This window comes from Chanos chanos, chromosome 12 (assembly GCF_902362185.1).
Source record: "Chanos chanos chromosome 12, fChaCha1.1, whole genome shotgun sequence".
NCBI classification, from domain to species: domain Eukaryota; kingdom Metazoa; phylum Chordata; class Actinopteri; order Gonorynchiformes; family Chanidae; genus Chanos; species Chanos chanos.
Window position 1 is genome coordinate 15,167,823 of NC_044506.1, and position 24,916 is coordinate 15,192,738.

The 24,916-nt window shown below is 41.9% G+C and overlaps 2 protein-coding genes across 2 annotated transcripts; one reads left to right on the forward strand and one right to left on the reverse strand.

Moving 5' to 3' along the window:
* lpcat1 (lysophosphatidylcholine acyltransferase 1) lies at nt 1-20,201 on the reverse strand. The gene is made up of 14 exons (XM_030789352.1): nt 20,074-20,201; nt 12,380-12,519; nt 10,748-10,962; nt 9,418-9,530; nt 8,428-8,488; nt 5,240-5,298; nt 4,590-4,624; nt 4,394-4,448; nt 3,951-4,033; nt 3,592-3,717; nt 1,159-1,316; nt 846-937; nt 421-562; nt 1-188 (listed from the first exon to the last, which is right to left on the reverse strand). Exons 1-14 carry the CDS (start codon nt 20,191-20,193, stop codon nt 1-3), a joined length of 1,587 nt encoding a protein of 528 aa, XP_030645212.1. The 5' UTR covers nt 20,194-20,201.
* Nucleotides 20,202-23,757: 3,556 nt separating this feature from the next.
* ndufs6 (NADH:ubiquinone oxidoreductase subunit S6) lies at nt 23,758-24,916 on the forward strand. Its single transcript, XM_030789211.1, has 4 exons — nt 23,758-23,907; nt 24,114-24,167; nt 24,319-24,441; nt 24,746-24,916. The coding sequence occupies exons 1-4, from the start codon at nt 23,764-23,766 to the stop codon at nt 24,812-24,814; spliced, it is 390 nt and encodes a 129-aa protein (XP_030645071.1). The 5' UTR covers nt 23,758-23,763; the 3' UTR covers nt 24,815-24,916.

A 24,916-nucleotide genomic window follows, 5' to 3' on the forward strand; every position in this document is an offset into this window, starting at 1 on the left:
TTAGTTGTCTTTCTTGCTGTGTGTGGAGCCGCCTGCATGTTGGACCTGGGGGCTGAAGTCAGGGCAGAAGCCGTTGGTGACAGGCCCAGACTCTGTGGCGGCCAGAGATCTCTGTGAGTCCAGTCCGTTCAGACAGTGGTACTGCTCCATGAAATCCGGACACTGCTCCACAAACCACCTGAACTCCTCTGCCAGGGAAACACATTACAGGACTCAGCCATACCCACCCCAGGTTAAGCAGTAATAAACAAATCAACAATTAAACAACATCGATCGCTGTCACTGCTGATGCTGTAAAATGGATTTAGAAAAGAATACTTTGTGTATGAATTTCACTGATAGGGACTGAAAAAAAAATAGTAATTCTGAACGGGTAGACAGACCAAACATTGTTAGATTATTTAAAGAGCTCAGTTTTACCGAACGTGATCTTTCCTTTGTCTGTTGTATCGATAGCTCTGAAGACACCATTTGTGATGACTTCTCCCACTCCTAAAGCTGTTCTCAGTATGACTGACAGTTCATCCTCCACAACTGCTCCATCTTCCTCTGCTTCAAACATCTGAACAAAAACCAAACGAGTTTACAAAAAAAAATCCCGTCCCAAAACAAACATCTTTAGTGGTCAGTTCTTTAATGCTGGGGTCCTATTTTGTCTTTAAAATGTTGACATGAAACAAATAAAACTACATAACAGCATAAAGGTAATAAAGCATGTTGATTCAACTGTGTTGAATAGTGTGAGTGAGTGAGTGAGTGAGTGAGAGAGAGAGAGAGGTGCTGTGAGTTAGTGTTTACATGTGAGGAAGCACATGTGTGAAAAAGTTAGTTGGGTCTGAACTCACTCTGAAAGCCAGTTTAATTGTCTCCAGAGTTTTGAGGGGCCTACAGACCACAGAGAGAGCTATAATGTACTCTCTTACATCAATTTGACCATCTGAAAGCTGGAAAAAAAACAGATAAAATTGTGAGTCATCTACAGCAATGACACATTAAGTAATGCCACATGGTCAACGTCTGAAAAGTCACTTTATACTTGTCCCACTAAATGAAAAACATCCTTATCCATTTGATTATCACCCATGGATTTTAAAGTGTCCAGGCTTAAGAAAGCCCGAGAACGGTTATTAGGCTATTTCAAAAAGTAGGAAGTGGTACAAACCTCGTCAAAGAGGGCAAAGATGTCATTCACTGGTTCAGACACAGGGAGGTTTAGGTACTGAGCGAAGCTTTTGAGATCCAGTCTGTTTCTACACAGCTTCCGTGCCCTGCTGGCCTCTTCCTGCAGACCCTGCTCTGTCACAGCTGTCTTCACACTGCAGCATACAGCAAAGAAAAGTCAACTCTCACTCCCAACAGTGAACTGTTCATTCAGACTGCAGCATACAGCAAAGACAAGTCAACTCTCACTCCCAACAGTGAACTGTTCATTCAGACTGCACCATACAGCAAAGACAAGTCAACTCACACTCCCAACAGTGAACTGTTCATTCAGACTGCAGCATACAGCAAAGAAAAGTCAACTCTCACTCCCAACAGTGAACTGTTCATCCACACTGCAGCATACAGCAAAGAAAAGTCAACTCTCACTCCCAACAGTGAACTGTTCATCCACACTGCAGCATATAGAAAAGACAAGTCAACTCTCACTCCCAACAGTGAACAGTTCATTCACACTACAGCATACAGAAAAGACAAGTCAACTCACACTCCAACAGTGAACTGTTCATTCAGACTGCAGCGTACAGAAAAAACAAGTCAACTCACACTCCCAACAGCGAACAGTTCATTCACACTGCAGCATACAGAAAAGACAAGTCAACTCACACTCCCAACAGTGAACAGTTCATTCACACTACAGCATATAGAAAAGACAAGTAAACTCACACTCCCAACAGTGAACTGTTCATTCACACTGCAGCAAACGGCAAAGACAAGTCAACTCTCCAACAATGAACAGTTCACTCAGACTGAAGCATACAGAAAAGACAAGTTAACTCACACTCCAACAGTGAGCAGATCATTCAGACTGAAGCACACAGCAAAGATAAGTCAACTCAAACTCCATCAGTTCATACAATCTCATGTCAAAATCAGTCCTATTCATTTCTCAAAAAAAAAACCCCAAAAAACATACCAGCCACAGTCCTGTCCTAATAATGTTTAAGAGTAAAATCTTTAAATGTCAGACAGAGCTCATGAGTGAACTACACTTCAGTTGCACTCGGTGGAGATCAAAGGAGTGCGAGTGAGTCTTTGTCAAGGAAGAAAGGAGAAACAGGGAAAGAAAGAACATGTGCCAACTCTACTCCACTGCTGGCAAACTGTTTTGTTGACATGTTGCATAATGGAGCAATAATCCTGTGTACTGATGCCATATGTGTGATTGTTCCTTTCACGCTCTTTTTTTCTGTTTAAATGCCATATGTTTCTACAACCACATGCGCCCATTTGTGTCTTCTACATTACTGTGTGGTGTTCTAGTGTATCTTCTATCACATGCTATGCAGTCAGTACACAGTTAAGTCAAGTAAAGAAGAAAGGAGATCAGACTGTGCTTCGAGTGCATCTTGTGTTTCGGCCGATAGCCAAGGTCCAACGCAACATTACACTGCACTGGAAACTGTTCCTATTTAACTGCAATGCACTGGAAACTGTTCCTATTTATCTGCAATGCACTGGAAACTGTTCCTATTTAATTGCAATGCACTGGAAACTGTTCCTATTTAACTGTAATGGTAAAGGAGCTTTAAAGGTTGAACTCTTAAATACCTCAGTCAATTCAACTGAAACTGTGGACAAAACAAATCATAAGTTACTTAGTTTTAATATTTAAGCACTTAAATATGTTAAAGTAAGTACAAAACATATTAAAAAAGAAATATAATGTAACTGATTATTTGGAGAAAACAATATCCATGACTTCGAAATTACAGAGCCTTGCTTTGGTTGTATTTCCTATGCTTTGTCACCAGAGGGCGCTCCAAGCAAAGATCCCAGTAACACAAGCAGATATGGGACCCTGGGAGCTCTGCCATCTGAAATAAATCTTTGGGCAGACCAGACTAGATACATGTCCTTCTTCCTCCATCTTTATGAGATAACTGTAGTTAATAAAGAGGTCTGGACACTGCCTCACAGGACAGTCTCTGATTTTCCATGACTCAGCACAAATGATAGCAAAGGCTTATGCTAAAGTACTGAATATTGTGATTGTTTGGATAGCCTAACTCTGCTACAGAGGAGCTATGAACCAACGATACAACGGAGAGCTTCGGTGCGCTGCGGCTGACTCACTCATTCAACTGCCAACACAAACTATGAGCCTGTCTACGCCAAACTGTCCTCTCTTGGCCTAGAATTTTTCACAGACCCTGTATTCACCATTCAGCCCCACCCCAACCAGGAAGGCCTCTCAATCCAGACTCTTCTGAAAAGCTCCACTGACCGTGCATGTCAGTTTTACCCACGAAAATCTGTCCCTCCGGCCACCGGGAGAGCCGCGGACTTCTAATCCGCTCCCTTATAAGTGTCTGCGAAACCAGCGACTGAAACCAGTCCGCTCAGCCTTGACACCCAAGTCATACTCACCCCAGTTTGCGCACCAGCCTGGAAAACTCCAGCAAACAAGTGTTGCCAGGAGGTCGCAAAGGGCCTTTGGCCATGGCAAGCTGGCAGTCTTCAAAGGAGTAGTCTATGATGGGCAAATTCAGGGCTCTGGAGGAGTGAGAGTGAGAGAGAGAGAGAGAGAAAAAGAGGGAAAGAGAGAGAGGGGGAGAAAGAGAGAGATCTATATGAGATTTACAAAGTGTCTGTCAAAGTGAGTTCACTGAAAGTTAAGAATGACGCACATGCTGAAGAGAGAGAGACACAGACATATGCTATATTTGTGACGAATGGGTTGGATCTGGGATCTCCAGAAAAGACGACAGGAGACTGCTCTCACTCACCTGGCCATCAGGCATCGGACATTGCTGGCGAACAGAGCCGGGTCTCTCTTCTCCTCCTCTGAGGGAGTGTATGTAGGGAGATACTGACCAGACACAAAGACCATTTTACTCCCTACATATCTCACAGGAGTCAGTGCAGTTTTATTCGGTGGTATTAGTGAGTGGATCAGTGATATAATCCTACATAATCCACTTTGGGGATTGAACACACTTTAATGGTAGACCTTGTTTTGGCTGACAGTTTTCTTTAAATGACAAATTCTCTTGAGTGAATGGTGACAACATGTGTTGTTGGTATATCTGAATGTGGAACAGTTGTGTTAAGTGCATCATGGTACAGGGGCACGGTGTGGTGTGATGAATATGTTAGTGTTCTGATAGACAGAAATAAAACGGCAACGGATTCTCAGGTGACCAAAAGACGTCATACAAAAAGTTCTCACCTCTATCTCTATAGTGTTGTTCAGCTGACACAATGTTAGCCACAGTATTTTAAAACTGAAAGAGAAACACGCATCATTTCATTTTTTTAAAAAAGTGACACAAGAAAAGAGTCTTTGTGCTACGACATTGAGACCTGATCGAATAAACTCTTTTATCTGATCATAAAAACTGATCATAGACAGACAATGAACGTACGCTCCAGGTCCCTGCCAGGTCCAAGAGATGGTGTCCTGGAAGAGAGGAGACACAGCTAGCACATGTAAAGAGGAAGTGAAAACAGTATCACCCTGGAAGCATTTCTCTTGGGCTTTGTGGTCTCCTCGCCTTTTTCTCACAGATATCATTGCTGATGCCATAATAATAAAAATCGTATTTACAGCATTGTGGAATTTTCAAATGTCTCGCATGTATCAACGTGTTACAGAACGAAAAGGAACATCTTCAAATGCCAAGTTTTCTAAGGACTCAAAATGAAATCTGATCATCGGGATTCCATTATTAATGACTAGATGGGTGTGTGCGCGCGTGCCAGCGAGAGAATAGAAACACAGAGATAATGATGGAGAGGGAGAGACAGAGAGAGATCAATGGTGAACTTTTTGTGCTAGTATGTGTGAACCTAAATGAGTCCAAAAGGATGGTGAATGAGGTACAGTTCCCACCCAGTAGGGAGAACACACAATCATCCTTTGCAGTATGAGTGAATATATCAGCACTAAAGAGAATATGATCACCAGGCTGATGGTACAGTGAAAAGGGACATGAGTTTATTGGCTCCGACACTGTTTATTATAGCTTGTACCATTATGATCGTGTTGGAGGGAGATGGGGCATGTAGTTCTCACCAGTTCATTAGGATAGCGAATAACCACAGGCTGAACTGGAACCGCAGGAATGAATGCACCTGTCAAGGTGGTAGGAGAGAGAGAGAGAGAGAGAGAGAGAGAGAGAGAGAGAGAGAGGGAGAGGGAGGTCAAGATCAACCCCAGAGTCTATGGTTGAAAAGGCGACAAGCCTGCTTCAGTTTGATGTTTACCTGAGAGTTATAATGCACCTCTGTATTTAACTCTCAGTGTCTGCTTTGCCTAGTGTGCTGAATAGGTTCCCAGTGCTGAACAGGTGCATACAGTTACCGTACTGGTTGCATTGTCTGACTGGCTGAAAGAGTCTGCCATCTTCTGACCTCATTTACCTGTATGGTGACCATGGGAGTGGCCCAGAAACATTAGCCAGTCTGCGCTATTCCACTCCACAGTAATATGACTCTCTCTATGTGTGTGCGTGTGTGTGTGTGTGTGTGGGCGCCTGTGTGTATGTGTTCATGTGTATGTATGTATTTGAGTGTGTGTGTGTGTGTGTGTGTGTGTGTGTGTGTGTGTGTATGCACGTGTATTAAGTGTCTAAGGGTGTGTACTTTTCTATATGTGCACATGTGGGTGGGTGCCTATTTGAGTATACACACAAACAGGTTTCCACATATGTGGGTGTAGATGAAGGTTATGCCTGAGAACACACATGCATGCATGCCAAAGCAAATAAAGGCAGAGGAACAGCATCACTCTAGTGGAAAAAGAGATGTGGAACTTTCTCCTTTAACAAGACAATGCACACATGGATTCAATCATGTGTCTGCCACAATCTCCAGCCTACAGGGGGTGATAAAATAAATAAATAACAGACCCACCAAAATAACATAGGACCACCTATTAACTTCTGAAAAGTTAAGCCTACCTCAGGCTTCAGAGATCTTCCTCAAAATGGCATTATACAGGCTCTAAACTGGGCCTGGTGAGATACTAGATCATACTTTAAGAGGGAAAAGACTCAGTTCTTTGAAGGATGAGTGTGACTGAAATCTATTATGCTTCAGAAATTCCCATAGAGCTCCTGTTCTATCTAGGTCTCAGGATTGGGGGATGCTGAGGTAGAAATTGAACTTCATTCTACTGTCCATGAAGCCACTTTTGAATCTTTTTTGGCAAAGTTAACTTGGGGGCATTACTGTACAGGAATTTGGGAACAGCGTGTTCCCCATCATGTTTGAAAGCAGGTTTGACGTATTGTTTGTCAGTCAGAGGCATTTGCTCTCTCCAAACACGAATCTGCCCTCATGTAGGAAAAAGAAGAAGATTCCTCAAACTGTATCACATTTTCCTCACTGCTTCAGGGTTAAGGTTTTGCGTTCATGACATCGAGTTGCATATTTTAGCTCAGTGGCCGTTGCTACAAGTGGTTTCTGAATTGCAGCTTTTCCATAAACACCAGTTTTATGAGGCTCACAGCAACATAATTTTATTGTGTCCAGATCACAGACATACATTCAATTGTGTTTTCTTTCCTGAAGCTATTGTTTTCTCTCTTTTTTTTTTTCCCCAGCTAGCCTATTAAGTATCCATCTATTCTTGTCTGTGGGTTAAGACTTGATACCTCTATTCCTCTGCTCCAGTGTGTTTTTCTTTTCTTTTCTTTTTTTTTCTTTTTAGCATAAACTGTAATGATTTTTGACTCCCCTTGCCATGCTAAATAAGTTTGCAGTCTGGCAACTGCAGAACCTAGAGCATAAACTATCTGCAATTTTTTTCCCCCCACTCTGTTAGATATCTCATATCGCTTCAGAGACATTTTTTTCAGTACCCACTGTCCCACTGTTTCTTCAAATTTGAGCCAGTTTTTAATTGGATGTTTCTGTTATATTATCCAGCCCAAATGGATGTCTGCCAACATGCCTTCATCACCCCGTCTGATATGTATAAAGCCATTTACACGCTGACCTTCAACAAAAGGACAAAGCTTTAATTCAGGGGTAAATTACCTCCTGCTAATGGCCACGATTCCAAGCCCCCTCTGCTGCCCCACTCACACTCCCCTGACCTCCATGCTACTCAGTGAACTTTTTATACGAGCAAATTTATCTTAGACTCAGACTATCTGCTATCCTGTGCATCTGAAAAACAACATGAAGGTCTCCATAACCATTCAATTATGCATTCATCTCTTCATTTGCATTCTCGCTCCAGATTCTAACCTTGGGATATGCAGGGTGTAACACACAGGAGCCTTGGCTTGACCAATCAGGAGTTTGTATTGTCTATATGTAAAACAAAAAGGGGAAGGTAACCAATCACATGGATGAGAGGGGATCATCCAAGTGTAACCACTGGCTGCAGGACTGAAAGTCATAACTACACATGAAACCACTTTTGAACCTCTTATTGTACTTGTTAAATCGGTAAATAGTTAAGAGTTAAAGAAGAAAAAACGGATTAGCCAGTTAGCAAGAACATGAAATGAACATGAAAACTGAATATAAAAGACACTGAGATATACACACACACACAGAGTCAAACAGAAAACACATTATTTTTATGCTGTTAAGTACTACTTTCAGTCTGACAAAAACAAGTACATAAAAACAGGTCTTCAATGTCTGTAAGCTGGGCAAACAAAACTCTTGTCATGTGAGATCCCTATTAGGTCATGGGCTGTGTTTTCTGGCCCAGTGAAAGCACCAGAACCAAAGTGCGCTGAAAAGAGAACAAGACCAGCAGACGGGTCAAAATAAACGACAGACAGGGGTGGGGAGGGACAGGGATTAGACGAATGGAGCCAACATAATAAGTGATGGAGGGGTGTGGATTAACTGAGAATACCATTTCAAACAGGACTTTAGAAACAGGAAGGGGAAGTTACACTGAGAGCCAATCACAACCACAGAATCTCTCTGTTCCGTGACCCATAGCGATCCACAGATTAGAGGCAGTACAAAAAGAACAGCGTATGCGCGCATACATTCACACACAAAAAAACTGTAAAAATCAACCAACCTCAACAGGTAAATATTACAGCTCAAGCTTTAGTTTAATTGAAGATTTTCAGTCTTAAAGAGCGAGAGAGAGAGAGAGAGAAAGAAACTGAACGACAGTGAGAGCAAAAGTGACAGAGAGAGAAACTGAATGACAGCGAGAGCGAGAGAGAGAGCGAGCGAGAGAGACAGAGAGAAATTGAATGAGTGAGAGTGGGACTGGATACATACCAGGCTTAAATGCGATAAGACAGGATCTATTGGTGCATGTCCCCTCTGGGAATATCATTATCTGAAAGCAACACAGCAGTCAGGGCATTAGTACTGCAGTCTCTGACTGACACTGAGGAAACATGACAGGCAAGCAAAGTAAAGTCACTTTTGTCTCATATTAATGAGAATGTTTAACACAGTGACACACTCAGACCCATCAGAGCCATGTAAACATGATAAGCCTTCAAATAAGTTGATTAAATGCTAAATTTTGCACACAATTTTCAAACGAACCTGAAATCACTGAAATACGCATGTGTGAATTCCAGACTGAGAGATACAAGGTACTGATTATGTAAGGTTGGGCAGATTTCATTAAGTGAATGATGAGAAGCATGCGGTGGTGTTCTGCAGTATTGACTGTGGTCGGCTGTGTGAGTTAAAGACTACCCGAGGCCATTCCGTGTGAGTTAGAGACTACCCGAGGCCATTCCATGCGAGTTAGAGACCACCCGAGGCCATTCCGTGTGAGTTAGAGACTACCCGAGGCCATTCCGTGTGAGTTAGAGACTACCCGAGGCCATTCCGTGTGAGTTAGAGACTACCCGAGGCCATTCCGTGTGAGTTAGAGACTACCCGAGGCCATTCCGTGTGAGTTAGAGACTACCCGAGGCCATTCCGTGTGAGTTAGAGACTACCCGAGGCCATTCCGTGTGAGTTAGAGACTACCCGAGGCCATTCCGTGTGAGTTAGAGACTACCCGAGGCCATTCCGTGTGAGTTGGATACTACCCGAGGCCATTCCGTGTGAGTTGGAGACTACCCGAGGCCATTCCGTGTGAGTTAGAGACTACCCGAGGCCATTGCGTGTGAGTTAAAGACTACCCGAGGCCATTCCGTGTGAGTCAAAGACTACCTGAGGCCATTGCGTGTGAGTTAAAGACTACCTGAGGCCATTCCGTGTGAGTTAAAGACTACCTGAGGCCATTCTGTGTGAGTTAAAGACTACCTGAGGCCATTCTCCTGCAGACTGAGCTCTCCGTTTAATCTCCTCCACAGTCTTCCTGCGAGAGTCCTGATCCGAACGGGACACAAACACCGGACGAATAAACTTAATTAGAGCTAAGGGATGAAAGAGTGAGAGAGAGAGAGAATCAATGGTAACACTCAAATTCTACTGCCCTTAGATTTCTTCTCTCCTCCCGGAAGATACAGCGCATAAATTCTGAAAACCTCATGCGTAAAGACTAAAATCACACATATTCCCATAAATGGCATGTTTAAAAAAAAAAAAATCAGAGCAAAGACAACAGGTTTGTGTGCCAACACCTGACTCCCATTTGACATTTCAAATCTCTTTTTAGTCTCCAAGACACTACATTTATTCTTCTTTTCCTTTCAGCAGCAAAGTCTGTGAATTTTTTTTCCCATGGTTTCTTTCCCTCCAAACAACAACCTGGCAAGAATAAACCGACTCAAACCATGATTAAAAAAAGTCTGGTGCATGATCCAACAACAGAAGGGAGGTGCTGGGAGAAGGAGAGGGAGAAAGATGTGAGGAGACAGCAAAACCGAGAGGGGTGGAGGCCTAAAAAAAAAAAGAAAAAAAAGAAAAAGAGGGCCCAATCTGAGGAAATACATACTTTAGAGTCTGTTAGTGAATGATGTGGTGTATTTCAACTCATTTTACTTTTACATGAAACACAAATATCAGACAAAATAAAGAAATATATACTGATGAACTCATGAACTCAACATGTGCTCACAACTCTAGGAAAGCAAGATTACCCCCTTTGCTAGAGGCATAGGTTAAGCAAGACAGAGAAACAACAAGAACCATCATGGTTTAGGATGCACATGTTCATAGCGTATTTGTTTGCACTTCAGCGTTAAGGCAAGTTCAGTTTTCCAAACCAAATCAGTGTGTTCATCTACACTATGTCTTTATCTATAGAACAATTATGCATGCTGTGTGCACAGCACGCCATCTCAGTATGACTGACACGTTAGGTTCATCAAGCTCTGTGGAGATCTATGTAATCTGTAAGCACAAACCAGCAATTAACTACATGACAACTACAACCGTCCTCTGAGTATATCTCCAACACACACACACACACACACACACACACACACACATTCTATTTGGGAGACATGAGATAAGTGATGGCAAGCCTCAACAGGCAGGCCTAACTCCCCATGTTGTTGGATTAATCATCGCACAAAGTCCTGGCAGGTTTTGGGTCTTTATCAGCATAAAACACATGCAGCTCATATGAAGAGACTGTAAAAAATAAAGAAAGAGACAAACAAATGAATAAATAAAGCATTAGACTCACTGCCCCAGACTGGGATGTCCTTGCTCTCTGCTTTCATAACGATGGAGGCCATTGTCATGGTAACTGGGATGGCATCAAAGTAGGAGGAGTGGGGTGCCAAGGTGAGGATGGGTGCCTCACTGGGCAGTGCCGGCTGCCCCTTCACCCGGATCCAGTGGAAGCCTCCAGAAAACCACATGGCTCTCATGATGGCTTTCAGTACCAAGTCCACCAACCTGCGAGGAGGAAAGGATGAAGAAACTCATAACACAGTATGTATTTGACCTGAGTATACAGAAAATATATACATTACAGGTACTGGAGTGCTCACTGGCTACTGCACATCAGATTAAATTAGCTTTAGATTCACTCAATATGACTTCGAGTACCATATGGTGTGTTTGGTGTTATTTTGTATTTAATGTCGTTTGCTGAAATATAACTACCATCCGGATAATATCTGAAAGTAGCAGGCTTAACATCTGTTTGCATGTGTACACATAATCGTACACACTAGTAGGTATACTCATGGACACATCAAGAGAACGGTCATATCAGCTTTAGAACAGAACAGAGCTGCAGCAGTCTAGTTTGAGGGTGATATAAATATATATAAAATATAATATAGACACAAAATAAACATGCACACCTACATTTACAAGTATTTGCAACATCTTGCTTTGACACATACATTTAAAGTGACATACAACATAATATTTCATTGACCGGGTGGAATGCATGGATTTCAAAGAAAGAGTGCGAGTGTCAAAATGTACAGATCAGTTCGCTGATCAGGTGCACACACACACACACACACACACACACACACACACACACACATATATACACACGCACACATGCACGCGTACATACACATGCACATACACACACACACACACACACATATACACACACACACGCACATGCACACACATACACACACATACACAGAGTTGAGGTTGTAAAAAGCAGAGCTGGAGGGAGTCAGGTGACGGAGGAAGAGAAGAAGCATGTAAAAGACAGAACAAAAGGGGGTTGTGGAGGTGATTCACACAAACTGTATGATGTTACTCCGTGTGGGTGTGTGTGTGAGCTGCACCTCAAAATGACACAGCTCCTTTTTATAGATCACTCCCAAACAGCTTACGCTTCCACTACATATATTTAGAATAAATATCTACTGATGTAGAAAACAAACATGTGAATATTTTCACTCAAATACACTAGGGGCCTGATTGAGCCAAGTCTTTCACTCAATGCAAAAATAACCAGAATCCAGGCATATGATCAGTGACCGGCAAATGTTTTTGCAATGCACCAAATACTGGTCATTTTTGGGTGTAAATAATGTTGGTATGTGAAATAATGTCTGTATATAAAAGGTACGCATTTTTTTTCTTAAAAAATACCATTGTAAGTGACTTACAGTGTACAAAAGAATGTAGATCTTTGTGGGGTGCATTTATCTGCCAGTGCTTGTGTTAATATGTGTTTACGTGGTAGCGGAGATGACCTCACTGTTATGACAGGCGTAACATTTTTTGAACGTTTGTGCGAGCCCACTAAAACACTGTGTGTGTGTGTGTGTGTGTGTGTGTGTGTGTGTGTGTGTGTGTGTGTGTGTGTGAGAGAGTGTGTGTGTTTGACACTCACCACCTCCACCAGTTAAGAGGCTCTACTGTGTCATCAGATCGGCCCACAGTGGCCAGGAAGGCGAACGGCCAGGCTAGCAACATCATAAAGGCAGCAAAGAACAGACGCACTGGGAAGAGTGTTAGCGTCATCGCTGCAATCTAGAGAGAGAGAGGGGGGGGGGGGGGGGGGGGGGGGGGGGGGGCAGAAAAATGGAAAAAGAGAATGTGTGTGTGTGAGAGAGAGAGAGAGAGAGAGAGAGATTGTAACGCTGTCCTTCTTACACAGCCTTAATTATAGTGTTCTTTTTGAGTCATTTCCTGTGGAATTTAAAGGACACATTACAGTCTTGGAAAAGCAGAGGTCAGAGAGAGTAAAAGTGAGCAACTGTTATTAATGTAGATATACAGACAGACAGCTCTCTTTTCCTCCATCTGACGTCACACGCCACAACAACTAACTGGTGTAGTAATGAGAGTTAAGAACACTCTATCCACCGTGGATGTGATTTGTTAAAGGAGGGGGGGGGGGGGGTAGATAGGGAGAGAGGGAGAGAGAGAGAGAGAGAGAGAGAAGGATGGACTGGATAAAATATGTTCTCAGGCTGTTTTTTACTTCTGTATCCTGTCCTGTGCTGTGGGTGAGAAGCAGGCCCAGACTTGTACCTAGCAGATGTGGCTAACAGCATTAGCATTTAGATTACATCTGGCCACAGCTGAATGATAGAATGGATGAATGCAGTCGAGCTTCTCTCACACACACACACAAACACACACACACCCCCTTTGGTAGGTGACATCTCCTCAAAGGTCCTCAGAGCTCTCTCTGTAAACCAAGCTTTTAACGGCTAAACGTTAACCACTGTTTAAGATGAACAGAGAACAGAGAAGTGCGTGGGTCTTGTTTTCCATGCCGTTTTAACTATTTGCATAATGCTGACAAATATGGCTCATATTGTGCCTACAGGAATAAAACACACCCAATAAGTCACCAACCAAAAACTTCATGAAATCATCTGCTTTAATAGAGTTTACCCACCAGCTCTTCAGCACAGAGAAGCATTAGCGGAACTTAAATCAGTTTTTCATCGATCAGTTTTTCTCAGTTCATCAAGCGAACGTTCAAAATGAATTCAATAATCTGTTCCTGTTCCAGAATTTCATCTCTACGTAGAGTCATTCCTGTCAGTACACGCTGACCCGGTCACTCTAAGCGCAGCGTGATCACATGCATTCCCCTATAGACATGCTAAGTGAAGAGCATTACAGGGAGGCACAGAGAAAAGCAGTAGACAAAAATAAGGTGGGAAAAATAGAGGGCGACTGAGAGAAAGACAGACATAGACAGAGCATGAGTGTCAGAGAGAGAGAGTAAGAAAGATAGAGAGTGTGAGTGAGGGAAACAGACAAAAGGGAAGAGAGAGAAAGTGACCGAGACAGACAGAGAGAAAGACAGAGAGAAACAGGGAATGGGGAAGAGAGAGAGAGAGAGAGAGAGAGAGAGAGAGGCAGAGACAGAGGCAGATACAGAGGAAGAGACTTTCTAATAAATAAATGAGAGCAGTTGAACGGTAAGATGAAGGTCTTCGGCTCTAAACGACATTACCTCACGCACCCTGCTGTGTTAATGAACGGCCAGAGGGTGAACCACATGTCAAGGACTCGGTCTGTCATTCCTGTTTTCTCTTACAGGAGGTCAAGTGACTAACAGCTGTGTCATACGCAACCGCTCTCTGATCATAAAGAGCATGTTGTGTTCAAAACTATGCAGAGGGGAACCTGAGGGGAACTTTAAAACAGATTCCAAAGCAGTCACACAAATATAATATACCTGCATTCTCCAAAGACAAGGGCTCAGTTCAAATTCATTGCCAAGGCAAGTTCCACAGTCCCATCTGCTGTATCCAATACATTCACCAGAATTTCACCAGAAAGTGAGGCCCCAGCTTGAGCTGAAGCAATGAAGGTTTTTTTTTTTTTTTTTTAAATTCCCTGGCTGAATCGAAACTCATCATTTAATTGTAGAGTGTGATGCAATAAAACCTGTGACATGAAAGGTCAGGCTTTGCATTGGCTTCTCCCTTGAGATCAGAGAGAATCCGAATTTAACTGTTGACCTATGCCCGTTTGACACTGTGGACAAGGTGACGGACATATGACTGGTTTACTGGTCAGAAAAGCAAGACATAAAGATTACACAGAGATACATTATTCTCCATAATTTTGCGTCTTATCAAAATAAAGCGTTTCTACTCATTCTCCTTTTGCTATCTGCTTTTCCCTGAGTATTCCCATTTATTTTCACAAAAAATGAATTACATCTGCAAACTAAAAACATAAAAATCTAAATTTCACTCATGTTTGTACTTCGCAACATCCATAAACACATCCATCTTATGGGGGAAATACTGCATTATTAATAGAGAGTTTGAGTTAGTCTGCCGGCTGTGAAAAATGTATGAGTGATTTGTTCGAGCAGAGAGGGTGTGATGAAATTTAAAAATAAGACAGGAGTACCATGTCAAAAGCATCAGTCAGCAAGTCATCTACACGTCACTGAAACCTCATCACAGGAAACAAAAGAACTCAAGAGCATTCACATTCTCTCTCACTCTCTCTCTCTCTCACACACACACACACACTGATAGCAACTGCTGAATTTTTAACAGGGCTGGAGCATGTGTTTCCAAATTCTCAGAAATATGTCCTGTGACCCACATATGAACAGAGTCCTTGCTTAAGTTTCCCAGAATCCACCAGATGCTGGTGTTCCTGAGAACATATTCGTGTGGTAACAAACTAACCAATCAGATGATACTGTGATGAACTTAATTTCTGGATTGCCCAACGGGATCAGTCGGTTGATTGGGCGACCCCACCAAAACGCGCACACCTCAAACTTCAAACACATAATCGAAATTTGTCAGTAGATGATGCTGTACTTCAGCCCCCCCTCGGTAAAACGGGAAGTCACTTTACGAGCAGTCACTGATGTACACTGCCCAATAATGAAAACAAATGCATCTCGGCGTGAGCGGAGCCTCTGACACCCATAAAAGGGGGCATCTCTGGAAGAGTGGCTGTTAATGCTGGATTGGGTTTTTTTTTATGCTTGTATGATGAGTCCATTAGTCAAAGCGCTGCCTGGGGGGGGGGAGGGGGGGAGGGAGGGGCCAAGCAAGCTGTTTACTGTTTATTTATTTATCTGGAGCAGCTGTTAACACCTGCGCCCTCCTCCAACAGGATGATTAAATTGATCTGAGAGCAGGGGCTATTGCTCCCCTGTGAGGGACAGGGGTAGGGAGGAGATAACAATGAGAGTAGAGCCCGGGAGAAAAAAAAAAAAAAAAAAAAGATCGATAATTTGACAGAAAAGACGGAGAGCGACACAATATTAGATAGTAAGCGTAGCCATATACTAATAACCATTTTGCAAGTCTTCTAAAGTAACATTCATCTCCATTCTTGCAAATTTGGGCAACACTGATGCTATCCAAAGAGCTGGCTGAAACTGAGGCCAGAGCCACACTTTGGGAAGGGTTTTAAGAATCACACCCTCTCTACCAGTCTGTGAGGCACCACAGATCCCCCTCCCCAGCCTATGGCCCATCTGCCCCCCAGGCTGAAGTACACACAGGAGGAATCCTCTCAAAATCTCTTTCTCTAGCTGTTTTTTTTTTTTTAAATCACCTGATTCAAATCCAGCACGAGAGTGCAACTCTGCTCCACCCTGCCTCACATGGTTCAAAGCTTTTAGCAAAAACGTGTGAGAGCAGGCAGACTGAACCGTTCCACAGGCAAGCTGAGTGCATTACTCAGAGAACAGAACTCATACACACGCAGGTCCCTGTAAGGAGAAACACACACACACACACACACACACAAAAAAAAAGAAATCTGACTGGGATCCATTATAACATGCTGATGCAGGGCTCTCTCTGAAAGCTCCAGAGGGGTTTGTGTCCTGCGTGGGGAAAAAAAAATTACAATGAATCTTCGCATGTTTTTACCTTTACTCTAATGAGCAACTGAAGAAAAAGCAAATAGCTCAACTTCATCAAATGAAAAAAAAAGAAAAAAAAAGAACTTAAGTGTGCCTCTAAATCTCATATTCTCATTCTGTCTCACATGAAAACAGCAATTTCTACAAATCTAGTCTGCAGTGTGAATGAAATGAAAATGGACACTGTGTCCACAGATAAAAAGCTATATAATTATTATTCTGCGGTACTAATGGGCAAAATGTGGAGGAGGGAACATGTTTCAGTGAATGTATACGATCAGTGCTGGTCTGTGAATACAAAACAAAGCACATTTTCTCAGTTCAGTCTAACGAATGCAAATCAATGCAATGAATGCAGACTCCTGGTCTTTACAGCACAAAATGTATCTTGAATCATCATCATCATCCCCATCAAGCATGCTCATCTCTAATCAGAGAACAGAATGTCGTTAAGCCTATTTATCACGGACGTGATATGAGATTCATTCTGGCTTGAAGACTGTTTCTGCCTCATTTTAAAGGAGGCCCATTTAGAAAAGGTCAGTGATTCTCAGAGGTTAACAAAACAAAATAACTGGCCAAGCCTGATTCAGCCAATGCTTTGGATATAAACAAGTTAAAAGGTGAAAATCAGCCTCGACAGATTGAAAGATTCCTTGGAAGCAAAGGGTTCGAGATTAGATTTTCATACTTCACGAGTTTGTGAAATTGTGAAATTTCATCATGCAACACCCTGAATAATTAATGCATAATGTCCTGGGTCCAAATCATGTTTGATTCTTTCCTTGACCAAAGAACGTCTAACATTTGTCTCTGCTAATTCTGACAAGTTGAGCAGAAGAATGCCGACTGGTACCATTTCTAACACAGAAGCTCTGACAACATTGTCTCAGGAGCTCTAACTACATTAATGCCAATTGGCTGAAGCCCCTCCGTGCTGCAAAGCTCCACAACAAAATACAGCCTAAAGTCATCGATCTCTCTAGACATACACATCAGTATGGAGGATCTGTGGAAGTCCATAAACCAACACCATCATGAGATCACTGTACAATGGGGCAATATAATGTAATTATTGGCAACCATATCAATTAAAATGTTATTATGCAGCTAACTGTTAGTTAGCTAAATGTACCCTGAGCCTTCCCTGATGGAACCTCTGACAAGTCAGGATATAAGAGGAATTTCCCAAGGGTTCAAGACCACTTTCCACACCTTCATCCATCTTATGCCGCCAGCCGCTGGAGAGCGAAAAAGAAGTCAATATCTCTCGCATATTTAGACCTCTCAGTAAATCACACTGATGTAAGAGAAGACATAAACAAACAAACAAACAAACAAACAAACAAATAAAGCAAGCTAAGTTTCTAATAGTCAGCCTTTTACTCGAGTAAATCATCCAACAAGTGTTAACACAGCGAGTAAACCCGGGACCGCGTCGAAAGCAACAGAATTCAGCACAAGAAGTGGAAACCACAGTCTTGAAAGCCAGGGATCAATAAAACACATCCTAACCATAAGGTTCCTCTTTATGACCAATGGAAATGGGAGACAGGCTGTTTGTCAGGGCTAGTTAGGAAATCCTCCGAGGCTATTAGCGGGAGGGGGTGTGGATCTGAGATCCAATGGACAATGTTTTTGTGGATTTGTTAACAATACAAATCCAGAATGCAGATTTTCCTTGCACAAAAAGGGGCTAGAAAAGCATAAATCCGCTTTCTTCAGCGAAAAACACAAATGTGGTCTCCAGCCTGGAAGTCGAGAATAAGAATGGATACCATTATCAGCTCATTGTCTTTGGTTTATTTCCTGCTTGACTTGCAACTATCGGTTTCAAATCCTGCTTCCTCCAACATAGCACAACAGGAAATCCAAAAGGGTGGATGAGACGAAGGCAATGATGTTTGAATCTATAAGCAAATTCTTTACAGATGAAGAACAACATAACCACTAGGAGTAACATGGGAATCATCTCAATCTGATAAGAGTCAGTTAAGGAATGCAAAAAAAATAAACAAAAAAAAAAAAAACACATGAGAAAGTCTGATGAGTTCTGTGAATACAACACTAATTATAATTCACTTTCGGATGGACAGCTTTTGGAGAACACGTCAGAAGAGGAATGTGCTTACACAAGTCTGTTAAAAGGTGCCAGGAAAAAGTGCCCAGTTGCCTGTAACTGCTGTTTTATAAGGACCCAAGTTAAATGAATGGGCGAGCAGACAGATGTGGAAAGAGTAGAATAAGAGAAACATGTCACCACACTACACCAAGCACTATCACAAGAAGCAGTCACGACCAAAATAAAATTGGCCATCAATTTATTTAGGCTTGCCCATCTGCCTTCATCCATACACTTGATTTCTCTAGGACAGGAAAGAAGAAATTGGCACAATAATGAACAAGTTTAAACCTCTCTCTGTGTACTAATTAAGTTTGAGATGTTAGCTGTCGCTATTCAGTCACACAATATGTATTGTGTTCCACTTGGAGTTTTAACTCTTGTTTCCATTATCCATTTGGTTCCTTTTGCAAAAACAGAAAATAAAAATATCGCAAGACTGTTTTCGCTCATTATTCTCTGTGATGTAATTTGCGCCTGATGACAATTACCTTCCCTATAAACAAAGTCAATGTAAAGGGGGGGGGGGGGGTCATAACACTGAATGGCTGAAAGAGAGAGAGAGAGAGAGAGAGAGAGACCACACCTCCCCTCATACAAGCCATGATCATAGCTCCGATAACTCTTTCACTCACGCACACACACATACACACGTGGCAGGCGAACTTGTACTTCTAGGAGAAACTGCATCCTGAGGAAGGAACTGTGATTACTTTTGAAGAAGGAAAGCCATCATGGCAAACTGTTTCACTGAACTGAAAATCTACGACTTATACTTTAAGAACGCGAAAGATGTCCCACTAAAGAGATGGAGACATACTCTCCGCTCATATGTCTCAAGTTAAAATGAACATTCTGTTTTGTCACTTGTTTTGTACATCCACGAACAAATGCAGACTAGTGTAGTATAAATGGCCATTATATCATAGCCCTCATACATTATGTAATTTTGCTGACAGGTGACTAAACAATAAATGGCTAAGGCAGAAGCTTGCCTCGATTTCTCCCATCCGGCATTCATCCGGCATTAAAAGTCTACAGTAGTTTGCAAATCAAGGGCAACGCCTCTTTACCAGTCAATCACATTACAGATATCACCGACTGACATCTAACTTTGGTATGCTGACAGGTAATTAATATAATGTTTTCTAAAGCAATTCTGAAGCACGTGTTTATCAGTATTACTTAACTATCCCACACGCAGTATTTCCAGAAGTTGACTGAAACAATGTAACAGAATGAGATGGAAAGCCAAATACAGTTTCAATTACCAAAACGTTTCTAAACATAGTGTTCCGCTCTTGAAATGTGCTTTTTACGAGGACCTCAACTGACACGTTGTTGCTGAAAAACAGACGCGTTGTAAACAGAGCAGAATCCAAATACCCATTATGTATTTGCATTTAACACTGTAAAAACTTTGCGGTTACTCATGATTACTTGGTATCGTCGTTCTCCGCGGAATGGAAGCAACTCACTCCGTTCAAACAGTTAAGTAGCCTATACTAAGAGAGACGAGAGAGAGAGAGAGAGAGAGAGAGAAACAGAGCCCTCCAGGTGCGCTCAACCGAGCTCTTTCGAATTTACTCACCTTGACTTTCTGCACCACGGAGAACCTTAACTCGTGAACAAATGGGTTTCTAAACGAGAGTGGCGTCTCCGGCTCAACGCCATCAGCTGTCGCGTGTCGTTTTCTCTCTGGAAATCTCATCCTTGAGATGTCGGCATGGATCTCAACTAAAACAAACCCCTTTTGCGTCTCCCTACAGCTCTTCCCTAACGTTATATTATTTACCAATTAACTTATTTTCCGGATCTCTTAGAGTGATGATCGAAGCTGCAGTGAACTGCGAGGCGTTACCGGCAACTGTGAGTTAGTAATCTTAGGTCTCTGGTCTCCTCAAGTCTGCCAGATCTGCGAGAATACGTAGCGGGTGACAAGCTGTATCTTGGCTATTCTTTGCTTAGAATAAGTACCTAACGCATGCGTGATGAGTCCTGCCCCACGGCCTGACATCACTTCGGGGGTGTGTACTAAAGGCATAAATTCCTTACCTTACAACATTAAATATTAGAAACAAGTAACAAGTAAGTATCGTTTTGTAGGAATGTACTAACAGAAGGTATGAACCTCTTGTAGGGATGAAATTTGACTTTCCTGCAAAACCACTTTCACATTAAGCGTATAAAGGAACGGGTTATCTTGCACAGGTGCCTCGCGTTACCTGTTTTCCTAGAGTGCGTAAGCATTTTTTTTTCGATGTGAAGAGTTTGAGTTTCGCTGTTTAGCTTAAAACTGACATCGTGATCCGACTGGCATCTTGCATGTCCTAGAGCCAAGGGTGTTACGTGGGTTCAAAAATACTCCCAACCAGAGCAAGAGAAATATTTTGTACAGTTTGTACCAATTTGGAATGTCGGAAGACACCACAGCGCACGGGAGATTGTCGATCAAAGCGGTAGTACTTGGATATAGTAGCCTTGTTCTCTTGTTGTCTAATAAAGGCGCTTTTCCACTGTATGGTACCAGCTCGACGCGACTCGCTTTTTGGTACCTCGTTGGTTTTCCACTAAGTTAGATCTAATGTACTGGCTTTTAAGGCTTAAAAAAAAATCAACAGAATTATCAAAGAAGGTCAATAAAGAAGGCATCAAGTGAAAGAATAGCCTAATGGTTTACACCAGACATACTGAAATAATCGTTGTTTATTGGCAGAACTCAGTGTTGGCTTATCAGCTGGACAAGATGTAATCTGCTATTTGCATATTTAATCAATATTATAATTATTTAATTGAAAGCTGACGTCTTATATAATCATCCCTGAGAACAATTACCCAAAATCCTTAATTTCTTATAAGAGAATATTTAATAGAGCTATTGGTTTTCCTATTGTTTACCAGTTAACCTGTACCTTACTTCGATACCTACAAAAATACGATAAGGAAATATTGTCTTTTTCAGTTCTATTCTGCAAAATTGCAAGTACACTTCGAGATGGTAAACGTCACAGGAAACCCAATTTGATAGGATTCAGTTATGCACACCCAGTTCAGGTTTTCATGAACAGTAATACTGTACTAAAGAAGAAAAGAAGTACTTTAACAGAAACAAAAGGTGAGTTCCACTAATAGTAACAATTGAACTTTAAACAGAGACCAAAATAGTCTTACCCTTTTACTGTGGTGCCATGGTAACCAAGGAGACCACTTCCTATGAGAATCATTGAATTACCCATTCTCTGACTTCACAGAAAAGCCCAATGGATCAGAGGTGTCATACTCCTAAATTATGTATCTGATTTGCACACCATTATTACACAGAGCCTATATTCTATGCATAACAATTTCCAAAACAGAGTCGTGTTCAAAGGCCTAGTCTTGATTTTCTGTTAGAGAAACTAAAGAGCACACAGCTTGTTCTGTCTCAAGAGGGAATTACTCTTGTGAACAATTTGTCAAAATGTCTGTGGCTATGGGGGAGGGGGGGGGTAGCTCTCATAGACCGACACTTCCACATACCATGCCTAAAACTGCAGTGGTATAAGAACGAAAATGACTTTCATAGAAAGCAACACGATATGTGTGTTATTACAAGCAGGAGTGACACTCATGTAGGTTTTGTTTCAACAAGCGCTTCATCTAAAATATGTCTCAACTAAAATGCAGGATAAACCTGGCCCAATTTATTAATATCACAAATTATGAAACTCCATGTTCATCACCACAGTATTCAAGTTATGCATTATTACAGAGTTTCTTTATTTCAGGACAAATTCAACACACAACAATAAACAGGTTATAACCTCACAGCTTGAGTGCCAGTAGCTTGTTCATCCTTGGCGCTGTTTGTGTCTAGGGTGGGTCTTGCAAAAGACAAACAGCCTCCCACGACGGCGGACAAAAAAACAGTCTTTGCATCGTTTTTTCAATGAAGTTTTTGTTTTCATGCCTGCAAATGGCTGAACACATGCAAGCTGCTGACACTGTCCAAGTAATGGTGAACGAGTCTGACTGTGTAGCCCACGTGCAGGATGGATGGCTGTCTTGAACTGTGCAGCAACAGATGAAATGGAGGAAACGCAACGGTAACCACCCGCCGCAGACAGGGAACGAACGGTAGTATACCTCGCCATCTGAGTCAGCTGCCGGGTGAGAGAACTGATGAAGCAAGGGAATAAAAGTGGTGCCATTGCGCCACCACCTGTAAGAGAAAGAAACCTGTTCAGAAACGAGAAGATGATAAACTCTGATATGTTGGCGTACATGTACTTATGCTTGAACAAACATTATTAATTAACGATAACGCGTATCGTTATTTAAGTGCTGCAGTTGTTTATTATCATTCTGTGAAAAGCAACCGATGATGAAAAATGACAGCTCGAATAACTCACTACCAGCTTTCGTTTAAGTTTTCTTCAGTAAGTGGATCACACATGAGGCAGAATATGTAACTGTATGTATATTTTGACTGAACATGCTATTCAACTGTTTGGAATACTTTATTTAAAGAGTTACACAATTATGCCCTCCGTCTAAATAAACAGCTGGTACTTCGTCAGTTAATGTAGCAGGCGTTTCATCGGTGGTTGGTCGCGCTAGACATTATCTTAGCAGAAAACCATAGGTATACTTTAAGAGAACTTTGAGAGTAAAGTGCAGATTCTTGCTTTTGAAGTTCACAGGCAGCGTGAGCTTATAACAACCAGCCCAACGCACAATCAACATTTTGGTATGTGAGAAAACAGGCATGGCCGACTGTTTGAATGTCAAGCTACATTAGCAAGGCATGCTAAAATCAAGTCGAAGTAGAGAGAAAAATTAACCTTGAATGACAAACCAAAAAAAAACGTCGTAAAAGAGTCGCTTACCTTTCGGAGTAACACTCTCTTTTGAATTAACTTTATGAGTACAGCAATTCTGGAGTACCCACAAACGTTGTAAAACACTGTCAATGGCACTGTCGTGTGGCCTACACTTCCTGTGTGACGTATGAGCTTGAAAAAAGTGGGAGTCACATGAAAAAGTGTCGCTGGGTCCTACAACCAGTTGTTATAAGCAATGAAATGGCATCGTTTGCTTTCATTTGTATAAGGTTTTATGTGTTTATAGCGATGAAAAACATACCACTAAATGATTAAGTAGACGTTTATCTTATAGAAATCTATTGATCCACTGATACCGATCATTTCTCTGACGAATGGTTCTCGAACACCAGGGGTCAGCAGAGCAATAAACTGCTTGCCGATTTGTAATGCATTCTGGGTACAGGATTTAGATAAACATGGCGGCGACCGTCCAGAGGGCTCTGTCCTTCGGTAAAAATACGAGGACTTTGCTTAATAGTTTGAAGGTGTGCACAGTACCTGCCCAAAACTACACTGTTCCAGTCTCTCAGTATGGGGAGAAGATCACTCATACAGGACAGGTGAGAATTTATACACGCTGATTTGGGGTTGTACGGTAATATGGCAACTACTGTTAGCATTAGTGCTGCTAGCGAACTTTGACAACATTGATACGGTTATCGTGTTAACCTAACCTTACTTTGACGTGTAGTGTAGCATTAATTTTTTTCTCTGCATATGTTTGATTGCAGCAGTTGGATATAAACTGCTTTATCATTTGTTTCAGGTGTATGATGAAAACGACGTAAGAAGAGCCAGATTCACTGGTAGACATAAAGAGGTAAATTCACGTCTGCCTCCTTATTCAAGGTTGCTCTAGTGTCATACCCATTTAAATGTGCAACGCTTTAATTAACGACACGATGTTGCTCTAAGTGGACGTACAAACGGTTAACATTCGTGTTTTGTCACGATTTCGGTAATGTTTGTAGGTGAACCCAAACTTCGCCATTACCTTGGTTGCAGAGGAACCCGTGACAGAGATAGAGTCCAGGATAGTGTCCTGTGACGGGGGCGGAGGGGCCCTTGGGCACCCCAAAGTCTACATCAACCTGGTAGCATTTTTTTTTCTAATTCCACCACTGTCAGGGCTTGTTTTCCCACACAGAAATTCAAGAGGGTGAAAGAAGAAATGGATAATCTAATCCTTTCAGAAGTCTAGAAAACAAGATGTCTAGTTGTATGCAAATGATTAAAGTCAAGGACATGAATCAGATTAAGCAAGTAATGTAATTGCATTCAATCTACCTGTGAATCTCACAAGACCTAGGAATTGAGTTAAGCTTTGCCTTGCTTTATTTCCTCTTCTTATTGATGTGTGAATCATGTTCAGTAATAGTTAAATCTTTACCTCTACAGGATAAGGACACAAAAGTGGGCACCTGTGGGTACTGTGGACTGCAGTTCAAACAGAAGCATCACCACTGAACCTCTGTTCATGCCCTGTTTATCTGTAACCAGTTCTGGATAATATACATATTGTCATTGTTCCATAGTTTTCTCTCTGTATAATAAAATTGATCAACTAAC